This window comes from Colletotrichum scovillei (genome assembly GCF_011075155.1).
Source record: "Colletotrichum scovillei strain TJNH1 chromosome Unknown Contig00003, whole genome shotgun sequence".
Lineage (NCBI taxonomy): Eukaryota > Fungi > Ascomycota > Sordariomycetes > Glomerellales > Glomerellaceae > Colletotrichum > Colletotrichum scovillei.
The window spans coordinates 3,719,080-3,733,400 of NW_023336261.1; the positions used below are offsets into that span (position 1 = coordinate 3,719,080).

Consider the following 14,321-nt stretch of genomic DNA (forward strand, 5'->3'; position numbering starts at 1 on the left):
GAGCTGCCGTGAATCAAATGCGGGTTTGTGGAAAGTGGGCGGCTGCGGCACGGTCTCGGTCGGTATGGTGTTCACTGGTGTGCCAAGGTGAGGAGAAGGAGGTGACGGATCGTAATTCTCGATGAATCAGATTTTGGCAGTTCGTCATTCTCCCATTCCTTTCCCAAATGTATCTCTTTTGTTATCCGAGGGCCCGAGGACTTGTCGTCGGGGAGGCGGACGTTGTCGCCGGATTCAAGCATCCACAACTCCGTGACTGCGACCGCATATTACGGGCGTATGTACGTAGAGTCGGGCGGCATATGCATAGCGCTTCGCTCACTTCACTGCCTGTCGCTTTACCTCCACAGTGATCTTGCTCTCTTTTCTTTCTTTTTCCGCCCTCCCATTTGAGATCGCCTCACAGGACGAGTCAGGAGTAGTTATAGATCGTGCAGGTGAGACAAAAGCTTTCATCGGCCTAACGGCTGTAGAAGACGTTAGCCCTCTCCCAAGCCCGCCCCTCCACGCTTTGACGGCGTACCCGATGGATGCGGACTTGACATGGCGGATGGCTGCATAAGACCTCTGCCCCGTGTTACTACCACTAGACTGGCGTCGGCTCAAATCCGAGAGGTTCTGTAGTCCATTCACGGGCGAGGGGCGTATGAGTATGTCATCAAGCATTTCAGCCGCCTTGGGATGCATTGCCTGCCGCAACCCGGGCTTCGCAGCAATTTAGAAGCCGATAACGCCTCATCTCTACTCTCTCGTATATCTTGGACGAGTGTCGACTAAGTTGATACTCATGCGAGGTAGTTGATCCGGGAGATTTGACTGTTGGTAGTGAGCCCTGTTCCGCATCTGGACGCGTGCTTCTCACTCGCTACTCCGGGTCACCAATCTCGGTATCCCACCAACCAGAGCCCCCAAACTTCATCAGTCGCTATGCCTAGCGCAGGATGCAGGATGCAACGACTGCGTTGGCTCCATTAGATGTTGCTTGGCCCGAGGCTACGTCTGAGCCGTACACGCCGTCTGTTCGTTCAAGATTCGTTTCAGCCATCACGGGATTTGATCAACATGCATCGAGTCGCCCGTGTTTGCCTTGTAGGTCCAATCGGGAGACTTGGAGTGGTAAAATCGACCAAATCGCCAAAACTATCCGATTCCTGCCCAATTACATTATTGGTGATGGTTTCTGAGCTCCATCGGGCAACAAGTGGATGGTGACAAAATCCACAATGCCTGCTTCGTTAAACATCGTAACCCGAAAGAAAGTCCGGGGTTCCTAGCTAGCACAAGAAAACTCTTGTAAAGGCAAGAGTAAAACAGGAAATTTCCATCTCAACAGAGGCACCACGCATCAAGCGTCTGGGGATATGTCATCTGAGGCGCATTCAGTTGTTGAAATCAGTGGCAAGGTGCCTTCCTATCACCCTTTTTTCTCCTTGGACTTTGATGGAGGCTTGCTGCCGTTAGCAATCAACGGGAGTTTCTTTGATGCTTGCGATTGGTGAGAAGATGACGAATCGCCTGATGGTTGATTACTATTCGAGTTGGGCGTTGCTGATGTTTTGGACTTCTCGGTCGATCTCTTCTTTTTTGCCGAGTCGCCGCTCTTCTTTGGACGAGACACTGGCTTTTGTGGTTGTCCTCCGGTGATTCCTTCGCCGATGAAAAATGAGTCGCTCTTGTACCTATTCCAGTCCTTCACACCGAGTGCGTCGGAAGTGCTTCGTGCAGTACCTAGGGCCTGGAAGGTGGTGTCGGTTTGGCCAGAGGAAGTAGAGTACGTGCCCGTACTAAAACCGTCGTCTGCATAACGCATGGCTGGCTGTTGAGTGCTGTAGTCTCGACGAAAACCACAATTATTCTGGTCCCACTAAAGGACACGGAACGTCAGTAAACTTCTCTTCATGGGACACTGTCTTGCCAATGGTCTTACCTGAGAATACGATGCTTCTGGATAGGAATCATACGAATACGGGCTAGTCTGTTGAGAGTTTGGATCTGTGTATTCAGACCTCTGCGATCTCGTGCGTGTAGATGCTGAGTTCTCGTTCACCTCAACATCCTTTATCATGATGGGGTTTGACATGTTACGATCGTCGAACATGATCCGCCTGCCGTGGAACACGCCCTCCTTCAGGCGATCTCGAATGCGTGTTAGCGAATGGCTTGACGTCGCCAGCCGATCGGATACACCCACCACAGGCACCATAGAAATTGTGTTGGCCCAACACCCTAATCCAGCCAGACGTACTAGGTCCAAAGATTTGAACATGGTCGACCACACAACCTTCGCGGAGCCAATCCTTGAATTGCCTCCAATTTGTGTCGAAAGGCAGCTGTCTCGTCTGTCAGGGTATCGGCTCATTTGCGGTGTAGTCGGTGTCACGAACGTTTGCTATGGGTATGTAAAAGACTCCGGTTTCCTGACCGGGCCGAGCCAAGTACGGTTGCATGTTGACGCGGGACGACGGAACCCAACTCCTGGCACTGGGCTCTGTCCAACGTTAGACGCCAACGTCTTGACTTTGACTGGTGGTTGTGTGACGGTGCGAAGAATCAACCACTGCCAGGATCTCGTGGGACACAAGATCCAGTGATGAACCACAAAGCCTTGGCCGTCCTCGAATCGATTCGGGCAAACAAAGGAAGGAGGTGATGGTTTGAGGTGGTGAGGAGAGAACAATGGAATTCGTCTTTTATATTGGCCTAGTTCTCTCCATCCTCCATGTTTCCTCATAGAAACCGCGGAGAACAACATGGCCAATGGAGAGAAATACTTGTCTTTAGTTCGAGGGAAGGGAGATCTCTGCTAGTGCTGCCTCCGGGTTATCCCAGTCTGAACCGGTACTTGGCAGACAGACATTCCATCTCCGTTGGAAGTAGTCATACTGGCCTAGGTACCCGAACCCATGTGCTGCGCTTTGGGGTTTCTTGCCTGTGCCAACCAACACATCCGCTGTTGAGTCGGCCGAATGGTCTACCGGACATGGTATGGGGTCAGCAACGATCTGGTACCGAATACCCGCAGTACATGCGGCGCCAAAGAACGTCGCAACGAAAAAGGTGTGATGCAGCTCATTTACTACTAGATCGTGCCATTGAGCTCTCTTCCCTTGTAGCATCGTAAAAATGACAGCCACCATGTGGGGTCCGACTTGATGCAAGTTTGTTTTGGGCACAGTCACCAATCGCGCGCATAAGCTCTTTGGCTGTTGTTGGGTTGAGCAAGACGGCTGCTATCATTATCGAGTCATCCGAAAATATGTGCCGTGAACCTGGTCATTGGAGGCTGCGATGTAAGCTGCAGCCCGGCAATACACAGGATTCCTCCCTTAAGTTGCTTCGAAACCAAAGAAACGAGTGAGCAGGGCTCCAATTTTTTCTCGATGATAGCCAGAAAGGCTTCCCTTTTCGACTAAGTCGTCCCGATCCGGAGAGGGAGCTAGGGACACCATTGGGAACAATGACCAGGGACCAGCGGTTTATCAGATGGTCCATGAACAGCTGAAAGTGCTGATCAAAATCCGAATGCATTCTGAGCCTTTTCCCTTGATCATTTACAGCCAATGGCAAGTTGGAGTGATAGACTCGAGGGGAGCAGGCTCGGACTGAGAAAGTTCCTTCATAGACCCCTGCAGTAAGTTGGTACGATGCTGTGCCGCTGTACGTAGCCTGCACCTCCAACGCATTGTAAAGCCTGGGCTTGCGGGTAGTCGATACAGATTGGCGTCAGTTGAGAGAAGCCGCGAAAGACAATATCCACTAAGCGCGGTGCTGGTAAGCCACGTCAACCTGTCAGAATGATGAAAAATTTCCCCAGGGAAGCGCCTGGAAATTCCAGAGTTCGAGCGACGAGCAGACGAACTTTGCACAGTATCGTTTAAAGCCCTGTCCTTGAAGCCATGTTACGGCTGTCCGCAAGAGATGCGAACGCTTACCACTGGCAGTCCTTCATCATGAGGATAGTTTGCGCAATGTGGCTGCGGCAGCAGCATGCTTCGAGCTGGGGAATGACCACAACTTTCTGCATCAAGTCGGTTCGGGTGCTGTATCCATCATCGCGCTCGGCTGCACCACCGCGCAGCCGCGGGTAGCTGGGAAACCAATGAGATCTGCGTGACATCCGCAGGTTTGGGGCCTGTCTTCGGATGGTTGGTCGGGGAAGCTTCTAGTGCAGCCGTCATGAGCCAAAGTGGTGGCGCTGCAATCGATCAAGTCCTTTTAAAAGAGAAGGTGTCGTCTACTTCGGACATGTCTAGACCGGACAGGTCATCGTCGAAATCGTCCAGTGCAGGTGCCTCCATCTGCGTCTCATCCTTGCCAGTGGTCATTGTCAAATCATTGCGCTGCGCGTCTTGCCATGGGGCTCCGGACTCCTCAGCTTCCGCAAGTGATGCCATGAGATGATGCTTGCTATCTCCCAGCAGGAGAACGGCAGAATCACCAGTCCAGTCGAGCCACGATGCTTGAGGCTTCCCCAGCACCTTGGCATCGGGTAGCTGTCCTCTGAAGTGAACTGTCTTCGGGCCGTCGGACAAGGGGTCCCAAACGAACACCAAACCTGCGTAATTTTCTCCCTCGCACGTAACCATGAGCACTTCGCGCTGTTTTGGATGCCAGGAGAAGGCCAAAATTTGACTGTGGAAGATGAGAACGGCGCGCAGTTCAGATGACGCCAAATCCCAAACCCAAACAGTACTTGGCCAGTCCTCCAAGGTGGTAGCTAAAAGACTGGAGGATGCATCAAAGACGGATAAAGTGCGGGCTGGCTTGGTATCGACAGTGCCGTTGCTCGCTCGGCCCGGAGCAGATACGGACTGGGTCGCTCGCGAAAAGGAGTGCTGTGAACCTGATTGGGTCGTGGCGATCTCCTCTTGCCAGATCTGGCATTCTCGTGTTAGTCTACGCCAAAATTATTGCGCAAAGATAGGTTGTGTCACCCACCTGAACGGTATCCCTCGGAGTAATGGTTGCAGGATGTTCGAGTCTCATCGACTCGGCAGCGGACTTGGTTTCCAGAACGCATACACTGCGAGTGTGGTCGCACACTGCAATGCGAGCGCCGTCCGGGCTGACTTGACAGTGCTTTACCCCTGCGCCGAGTTCGTAATGCTTCTCCTCGATGGCCCAGGGTGAGGGTCCGGACCACGTCTTGAAGAGGTGGCCGTCGGGCGTGTAAAACAGGATTTTGTGTCCTTGAGCCGCAGACTCCCACATCAGGAGCCAACGGCCGTCCGGGGTCCAGGCCAGTCCTTGAGCATCGACAGTATCGGGCTGCCAAGAGCGAAGGACTTGTCGTGTCTTGGGATGGTGAACACTAGCGATATCTTTACCGGCGACGCGTGTGAGGATGGCCAAATGTCCTGAGCCGGGGCGAAGTGCAAAGCCACGAGAAGCTACACTAGCTTGGTGGAATTTTGGGTTGCTGATCTCGATGGTTCTCGAAGTGGCCAGGTCGAAGATGGAGAACTTGAGGCCATAGGATGAGCACATGAAGATCTCGGTATCGGAAGCGCCAAACTGAACAAAGGTAGGCTTCAGATTAGGGGTCGCAGGGTTTCGTATGACGCCACGATAGCCTGGACCCGAAGCCGAGTAGATGAGAACCTGGTCAGAGAAGCAGGCGAGAATGCGTCTTGACGAAGGTGACCATCGCAAAGCGTAGGCAGTACCGACATTGGACGGTAATTTGACGCTATGAATAGTCTCGAGGGTTTCGACAGATCGTACACTGACGCTGGTAGGCGACAAGGTTGCGATCAGGTTACCATCGGGACTTGACGCGCAATGCGGCGATGCTGTCGGTGGTAAGCCTTGTGGAAGAGAATGGATGAGAGGACGCCGAGAGCCTTACATTTAAAGATCCTTGAAAAGTGCATGATGCATGGAGTTGAAGAGTTGTGTGTTGGGAGGCGCGAAAATAATATCAAGCCCAGGTACGGTACTTTACTTTGATCAGGTACTATACTTATGATGCGTATTCGTAAGATACCTACCAAAAGGCGAGCCTGACTTGTTTAGGAAAGTGAGACAAGGTCAGTGAGGTCTACTCCGTACCGAGTATTGCTTGGGGAAGTAGCAAGGGACGGGTGTTTTTGCCGAAACGAAACGAAGCAGGGTTTCTTTTTGGTCTTTGGGTGAGGATGAATTGGGCAAGCGTTCCTGAGTCTCGGCAGCGGTGGAGTCTTGAAGAAAAGCCGTTGTTGCAATGGAAGGAAACAAGGTGCTCGTCTGCATCTTTGTTGTTTACATTGATTCCTGTTTTGGACTAGCGCGGGGCAGCATCACAATCTACCTAGGTACCTTACCGTGAGTGCTTAGTCAGGTAGCGCTTGTTGCAGTGTCCGGGCTCTCTCCGGCTCCATGGAAGTTGCCGGCCAGACGACGATGGGAAAGGACGCCGGAAACCAATCACCACTGCCCTATTTCGCCAGCACTTCAGACGCCGCCGAACCCCGCCAAAGTCCAGACATCCTTCGCCCAACTCCGTCGGCCCCGGTGACCTGTGCTTGTGCTTGTGCATACGCCCTTCAGCGGCACTGAGCGGCTCTTTCCCACCTCACTTAGTCTCACTTTAGGTGCAGAGTAGTCGCTGAAGTGTTGTCTGTCGTCTATCAACGGGCTTACCTCACTCACAAATAGGTAATCGCCACGCTTTTGCTGACTCACAGTGTCACATATCTCATAGCCGTGAAAGCAATTTCACTCCTCACTCTCGATCAAATCTGATTCTCATCCATTTCATAGCCTCCACTTTCATCTCATTAACAATCATCATCACATGTCAGTGTTGTGTCAACCATGGGAATGAGCAGCGTGTGATTATTCCTCTTTCCTCTTTTCTCGGAGCTCGTCTCACTCATCCGACCTCTCACACTTCCTCATACTGAGATAGAGCGACATGAGACACAGCATATCATGGCCTCGCACTGCCTTGCGCAGCAGCGGCCAGCTATCACAGCGATGCAGACCATCACAGTCGACATGCATACCTCACACGCACACGCAGACGAGGTGTTTGAATGCGGCTGCCGCTGCAGCCCAAGTCACACCGAGCTCCCAACACCAACCACTCACCACCCGCCGGCGTCTCGTCAAGGATGCGAAACCCTTCTCCGACTTCCTCACCGATACCTTCCACCGCCAGCATGACTACCTCCGCATATCCGTCACGGAACGCTGTAACCTTCGCTGCCTTTACTGCATGCCCGAAGAAGGCGTGCCGCTCTCCCCGACAAAGGAACTCCTCACCACCCCGGAAATCGTCCTGCTCTCCTCCGTCTTCGTCTCCCAGGGGGTGACCAAGATCCGCCTGACGGGCGGCGAGCCCACGGTGCGCCGCGACATCGTCCCGCTCATGCACCAGATCGGCGCCCTCCGGCCCCACGGTCTCCGGGAGCTGTGCCTAACCACCAACGGCCTCTCTCTCCACCGCAAGCTCGACAGCATGGTCGAGGCAGGGCTCACCGGCGTCAACCTGAGCCTCGACACCCTGGACCCGCACATGTTCCAGATCATGACCCGGCGCAACGGCTTCGACGCCGTGAAGAAGAGCATCGACCGCATCTTTGCCCTCAACAAGGCCGGCGCGGGCATCAAGTTCAAAATCAACTGCGTCGTCATGCGCGGCCGCAACGACGCCGAGATCGGCCCCTTTGTCGAGATGACGCGCGATAAGGACGTCGAGGTCCGCTTCATCGAGTACATGCCCTTTGACGGCAACAAGTGGAACAAGGGCAAGATGTTGGGCTACGCCGAGATGCTCGACGTCATCCGAGAGACGTATCCCACCTTGGCCAAAGTCGAGGACCACAAGAACGACACGAGCAAGACGTGGCACGTCCCCGGGTTCGCGGGCAGGATCGGCTTCATCACGAGCATGACGCACAACTTTTGCGGGACGTGCAACCGGCTGCGCATCACGAGCGACGGAAACCTCAAGGTGTGTCTGTTTGGCAACACCGAGGTCTCGCTGCGGGATATCCTGCGAAAGTCCAACGGCGGCGAGCCCATTGACGAGGCGGCGCTCGAGGCGATGAAGCAGATTGAGATGGACCGCCGGCAAGGGCTGGCAGACGCTGGGAAGCCGCTCGGCGCAGCGCTCAACGAGGCCGAGCTCCTGGACGTCATTGGGATGGCTGTCAAGAGGAAGAAGGAGAAGCATGCGGGTATCGGGGAACTGGAGCATATGAAGAACAGGCCGATGATCTTGATAGGTGGGTAATCGCTGCCCCTTTTCTCCTATACTCTTGGTCCATTGGTTATGAGGAAAGGGTTTGCCTGCTTGGTTTATTTGCATTGGGACGGCGTTGGATACCAAGGGGATGATCGCGTGGCATGGATGCCCAAAGGGGATCCTATACGGAACGTATATATAAGTATGTATGTGCACATGAATGGAAGGCTGAATCAATAGTTTATCTAGATTCTCAACCGCTCCAACCGTCTCGTCTGTTATCTCCCACCAATGTCTCCAAGCCAGTGTTCATGAGCACGCCCATCAGCCTCACCCAGGCACCTTCACGCCGTCCTCTAGGCGTGTCAGTGGTACCCATCCACCTCCTCTCCGCAACACCACATCACCACGCTCAACTCAGACCCTTCTCCTCAACCACCCGCCGCCGCAAAGATGATTCCGACAAGAAGAGCAAGGACACCAACGACAAATACAATGACTCACAAACCCCCAAACCATCCTTAACGCACATCTCCCCCACAGGCTCAGCCCACATGGTCTCCATCGCCGCCAAACTCCCCACAGCCCGCATCGCAAAAGCAGCCTGTACCATAACCTTCTCCTCCCCGTCTCCCATAAACCTCATCCGCGCCTCCCAGATGAAAAAGGGCGACGTCCTCGGCACGGCGCGGATCGCGGGCATCATGGCCGCCAAGCGCACGCCCGACATCATCCCGCTGTGTCACCCGATCCTGCTCTCTCACATCGGCGTCGAGGTCGAGCCGGCCAGCGACGCTGAAGACGAGACGGTGATTTGCGTCGAGGCTACAGTCGAGTGCGAGGGCAAGACGGGGGTCGAGATGGAGGCTTTGACTGCTGCTGGGGCGGCGGCGATGACGGTGTATGATATGTGTAAGGCTGTGGATAAGGGGATGGTTATTGGGGGGTTGAGGGTTGTTTTGAAGGATGGGGGGAAGAGTGGGCGGTGGGAGATGCCTTAATATTTGTTTCTTCGTGTAAAGATCTTCCAGTGTCTCGTATGTCAAGTAAGATGGGCTTGAAGTTGGTAGCCGAGTCCTCAAAAATGACATAGGACTGAAGGGGGAAAATGTTGTTCGCTATGGCGAATCTGTATATAGAGCAGACCAGATCCCATTCGGGATTAGAACATGTATCTTAAACCTAAAGGGCGAGGCACAAGTCAAGTCAACCGCAAAGACACCCCACATGGTACCCAGAAAGCGGGTTAAGCAAGAAACGGAAAGAGGAGAAGCAGCCCTTCACTGAAAATTTGACATCCCGAATGTCTATAACCTCAAGTACCAAATATCTGACAACCTCGAAGTTCCCTTCCTCATTGAAAAAGGATAGAACCGTGCGCAGTAACAGTAGGACAGCCCCAAACACTCATGGCGGTCACAGTGGGATGACTTAGTACCTCACAAACGAGCCAACAGCACATACGCACCCTTTCTCCCTGCATCAAAGAACAACCCGTTTAAGGACGACAAGATTCAAGACCCACATTTCATAATAGACCATTCACTACCACTCAACTCGCTTTCAAAACGTATTCGTTGTTAAATACGGTCCGGATCAGCACGCCCTCTACGAAGTGGTTGGGAATAGGCAATCACCTTACAAGGTCACTGTGTGCTGGATTTCGACTCATCGATTCCTCTAGTCTGAGCGAGTGAATGGCTTCACAGGACTTTTGCCATGCTCCTGCTAAGAAGCAGTGAAGACCAACTTCAGTAAGTGTTGTGACTTAGATTTGAGTTAAATACCTTACAGTGAATCCTAGAGCCAGGGTTTTGCACTTGAAATTAGTACACCCTGACCATGAACGTCTCTTGTTGGCTACGTTTTAAGATATATAGGTAAGTGGTAACACCTCGACCGAGATTAGGTGTAGATGAATCAGCCAACGTCACTTGCTTCCATTTTTTTCTTTTTTTTTTTTCAAAAAGGAAGAGGTATACTAAGGCTCAGTCGTGGGATGATAGGATAGCAAGCTTAAATTGATATGGAGCCACTGTATTTGAATGCCCGTAAATCTTGCACCGAACGAAGCATTATTCACTGATGCATTTAAAAGCTGGGATGTTGCTATGCTATTAACCATGACACCAAAATGTGACAATTTGCTATGGGAGTTGGGTATAGCTACAATAAAATGTCTCCGCCAACCTCTCTCTCTCTTTCTTTGTGTCGGCTCCATCTTTTATACAATCTCGCTTCATTCTCCCTCCCTCTCTCTCTCCCTCACTCGTCACGCATCCTTCTCATCCTTTCCATCTACAATACTTCCCACACTCTACGAAAACTCAGATTTAATCTCCTTCCCGACATTCATCGCAATCCAATCCGCAATCGCCATATTCGTAATCATGGGATTCACCCCGCTGGCGCTAGGGAAAACACTCGCATCCGCAACAAACAGATTCTCCGTACCCCAAACGTGACCCTTGGGTCCCACCACGCCCTCGTCCTCGTTAGGCGCCATACGGCACGTACCCATCTGGTGCGCAGACGAAAAGATGGCCACGGGCGGCGCGTTGCCCACCCGGCGCAACTTATCCAGCCACGCAACGAACTTGGGATCGTTGACGCCGTCGAGGATCGCTTCGTCACCGCTATCCGAGGCCGAAGATGACGCGGCTGCAGTCTCCTTCTCCTTTGAGGGAGGCTCGGCGTGGTCCTCCTTGACGAAGGGCTCGAGACCGGGCAGACCGGCGTGGATCTCCGTCGCGCCCTCGACGTAGCAGATCTTGCAGAGGGCGACGACGCCCTCGAGGGTGTTTGCGCGGTCAAAGTCGGAGACGACGTAGTCGATGCGGGGGCGGCCGGAGACGGGGTCCGGGTACACGCGGCCCGGGTCGCGGTCGCGGGTGAGGGAGATGAAGGCGCCAAAGTGGCGGAAGCGGAGCTCGCTGAGTTTGGCCTGGAGGCCAGAGTGCCAGGGCATGCTGGACAGGATTGCATAAGGCTGTGTGAATGTGTTAATGAACAAATTGGCTCACAAGGTTTAGAGCTAGGACGTACAATCATGCAAGTAGGCTCCAGCTTCACACCGTGGCCGGCCTTGTCGAGGTCCTCGAATGAGGAGCAGTAACTCGTGATGATACCGCCTGTGTTCACTTCACGTCAGCAACCAGAACATATGGATTCGCGATGTATTTTGAGTGACTCACCCTCCCATGGCTTGCAGTCCTCCTTCCAGTAGCCTCCTACGAAGTTACAGGGATGGACGTAGAGATTGCGGCCGAGGTGTCGGTTCTAACGAAACATTAGCAAAGCGGACAAGCAAGCGCGCAACAGAGGGATGATATGATCTACTCACCGTCAGACCACTCCTCAACAGCACCAAGGGGCTCGAAACTGATCCAGCCGACATGATGACCTTCTTGGCCTTGATAACAACCTGTCGTGTGGTCCGCTGCTCCAAAGGCGCGCTGGTGCTGCCGTTGGCTCCCCTCGATACCCATTTTCCAACTACGCCCGTCGCTCGCTTGGACCCGCTGGACTCGTCAAAGGTGACCTTCTCAACCTCGAAACCCTCGATAAACTTGGCTCCAGATCCTGCCGCTGCCGGCAGCCAGCTCACGGTTGGACCCTGCTTTTCAGTCGACCCACAGCCGAGATGGCACTGCCCGCAGTAGTGCTCCATCCCGCCCGTGTTCTGCGGGGCCGTGGCGGCGTGCCATCCGAGCTTCCGGGACCCGTCCAACAGCACTTGGTTGCGGTGGTTGTGGCGGACCTTGTCGGTACTGACGCCCATGAAATCGCAGACTTTGTCGAGGCAGTTTTGGAACTGGGGCGAGGTGAAGAAGGGCAGCCCGCGCTGCTCAGACCACTCCTTACGGACGAACCCTTGGGTCTGCAGACTGACGCTCCAGTTGACGGTGCCACCGCCGCCCCAGCAGCTGCCGGCGACCATGTTGAGCGAGTTGTCATCGCTGGTGATGAAGCCTCCGTTCTCGTACAGGAACGAGCAGCCGGCATCCTGGGACATGGGCAGCTGACTCGGGGTGTAGTAGTACGACTTGTCGACAACGAGGACCTTGTGACCGGCCTCGGCCAGAACCTTGGCAACGACTGCTCCTCCGCAGCCCGACCCGACGATGACGACGTCGGTCTCTACGACGGCTGGCTCGCCAGCCGACTCGAACTGCATAAAGTTGAAGTCGAAGCCCTCGCCGTGTGTCTGGAAGTCCGGCATGTCGGTGTAGTCCGTCAACTCTATGAATAACGGATTGGTCTGCACGGCGGCCTTTTGCGCCAGGAGACATATTGACTTTGATAGAACTCTGATTGTAGGGAGCCTAGACGTCTGCCAAGCCTTCAAAATCTGCTCACGAACTTCTATGGGTTGAAGATGAACTGGGGTCCAGTACCCAGTGAGAAACAACGTGCCGGCGCGTGTGCTGTCAGTTTGGTCAGTTTTTTGTTCACGGTGAAGATCGAAAGTGAAGCGTCGTGGTGGCGTTCATGACCCGTCACTTACCCAAGAGCGCCCATTGCGCCACCGAGTTGACGTTGCGCGCCGGCAGGCAGGGCCGCAAGTGTCCTGGTGATGCTCTCGATGAATTTGGGTTCCTTTGCGGGGTTGTGTGCCATGTACTCCTGGAACTTTTCCTCAGAAGGCGGTTTCTTCATTGTGTTCTGGGCGAGTTGGAGCGCAGCCGCATATTCGGCATCGGACACTCGGATTTGGCTCGTCGTGTCTGTGAGAGTCGCCGGTCGTGAGATGGGCGGGAGGACCGCCTCGAGCAAGGACATCAGAACGGTCCATTGAGTCTCGTTCCAAAAGTCGGTTGTCGGCAGCGCCGGAAGCTGGAGTTCGACGGCGGTGCCAGGAATGGTCTTTGGCACAGTAGTCATGATGAAGCGTAGTGAAGCGTGATGGTAAGTAAACACAGAAAGATGGGAATAGTAATCAAAGTGAACAGTTCGGTGGTACAATGCGATACAACGTAGAAATAGCTATAAGAAGTGGTAGAAGAACAATGACCACAACAAGGTTACGCAAGGTCGGATGAGGGGCAGCTTTGGAGTTAGCTATAGTCACAATTGACACATGAGCGATGAAAAGGCACCTCGGAAGCTCATGCTCGACTGATGTCAGGATGTGTGGGAAGGCAACGGGAAAACGAGTCGTCGTTGGCAGCCCCCTGCTGCTCGCATGGTGGTGCTGCAGGGGTTCGTGTTTGCCATGGATGCGGGGTCTGTGCGACGAAGCATCTCAATGGATCTCTCCATAGCCATCTCCTCTCTCTGACTCTCTTTCTCTCTCTTTCGCTATTATTGTCTCCTCAGGCGGATGGGACCCTATTCCCGATCCGGTGTGCTATTGGGGTGGTCGAACATTCAGTCAACCGCCAGCTTTGCGGCTAAAGATTGGCCGCCACGATTAGTTCTAAACCGTCTCTTTCTTTGTGGTTGCAGAATCCCTCAAAGAGGAGTCTCGGACCTATGATTCCCCCCACCGGACCTGGCCAGCACAGCTGTCAACAGCTTTAGATGTGCAGCTTACTCTCTGCATTGGCGGGGTAGGGCGCTACTGAGCGGCACTTGGGCGCATGTAACCCTCTCGACCCGGGCGCGAGTGGCGTAGTGCGGGAACGGGGAATCAAGAGAAGCTGCTTGATGCGGGGAACGGGGACTTTGGCTCGATCGTAACGGGGCCTCGTCGGAACCCGATAGTTTCTTCATCAGTCATTACCAAAGCAAAGGTCCTTTCGACGCCATAGGTATTCACGGCATCCCACTGCATGAAGCAATACCATAATGGGAGCAAAGAGACGCCCCACGCGGCGTCCAATTGTCGAACGAAGAGAGACGCGGTTGCTGCACGTGTTGCCTCATGTCCAGACTTCCCAAGCGTCTGGGTCTTGAAACGACACAGCCGCGAGCTTATGTTTGTCGATATTTCAGCCACCATGGCCCCAGATGATGGTCAGATCGTCGGATCCGCCCGTTCACCTTGAAAGTGCACAGCGACATCAACAGGAATGATGCTGGGTTGACTGCTGCAGATCGTACGTTACCGTGGCTTGGGGTGAGATTCTTAGATTGTGGGGCAGATCGATGATGCGTCTCAGCGATTCGGCCGGGAAGCATTGAGCCTCGGCTCGCATGGACTGAATGA

General features: G+C 53.8%; 4 protein-coding genes across 4 annotated transcripts; 1 reads left to right on the top strand and 3 right to left on the bottom strand.

Moving 5' to 3' along the window:
- Nucleotides 1–1,353: 1,353 nt before the first annotated feature.
- HER10_EVM0004447 (uncharacterized protein) lies at nucleotides 1,354–2,447 on the bottom strand (the record flags this gene model as incomplete). The annotated part of the gene is made up of 4 exons (XM_035474091.1): nucleotides 1,354–1,864; nucleotides 1,928–2,136; nucleotides 2,192–2,330; nucleotides 2,385–2,447. The coding sequence occupies 4 exons, from the start codon at nucleotides 2,445–2,447 to the stop codon at nucleotides 1,415–1,417; spliced, it is 861 nt and encodes a 286-aa protein (XP_035335938.1). The 3' UTR covers nucleotides 1,354–1,414.
- Nucleotides 2,448–3,976: 1,529 nt separating this feature from the next.
- Nucleotides 3,977–5,873, bottom strand: HER10_EVM0007570 (WD40 domain-containing protein; the record flags this gene model as incomplete). The annotated part of the gene is made up of 3 exons (XM_035477123.1): nucleotides 3,977–4,877; nucleotides 4,939–5,792; nucleotides 5,849–5,873. The coding sequence occupies 3 exons, from the start codon at nucleotides 5,871–5,873 to the stop codon at nucleotides 4,206–4,208; spliced, it is 1,551 nt and encodes a 516-aa protein (XP_035336230.1). The 3' UTR covers nucleotides 3,977–4,205.
- A 550-nt stretch (nucleotides 5,874–6,423) lies between these two features.
- On the top strand, nucleotides 6,424–9,171 carry HER10_EVM0012737 (uncharacterized protein; the record flags this gene model as incomplete). Its single annotated transcript, XM_035482123.1, has 2 exons — nucleotides 6,424–8,210; nucleotides 8,420–9,171. Exons 1-2 carry the CDS (start codon nucleotides 6,896–6,898, stop codon nucleotides 9,169–9,171), a joined length of 2,067 nt encoding a protein of 688 aa, XP_035336695.1. The 5' UTR covers nucleotides 6,424–6,895.
- Nucleotides 9,172–10,365: 1,194 nt separating this feature from the next.
- Nucleotides 10,366–13,478, bottom strand: HER10_EVM0013144 (GMC oxidoreductase). The gene is made up of 5 exons (XM_035482511.1): nucleotides 12,678–13,478; nucleotides 11,514–12,597; nucleotides 11,365–11,449; nucleotides 11,216–11,301; nucleotides 10,366–11,159 (listed from the first exon to the last, which is right to left on the bottom strand). The coding sequence occupies exons 1-5, from the start codon at nucleotides 13,052–13,054 to the stop codon at nucleotides 10,488–10,490; spliced, it is 2,304 nt and encodes a 767-aa protein (XP_035336731.1). The 5' UTR covers nucleotides 13,055–13,478; the 3' UTR covers nucleotides 10,366–10,487.
- Nucleotides 13,479–14,321: the final 843 nt, after the last annotated feature.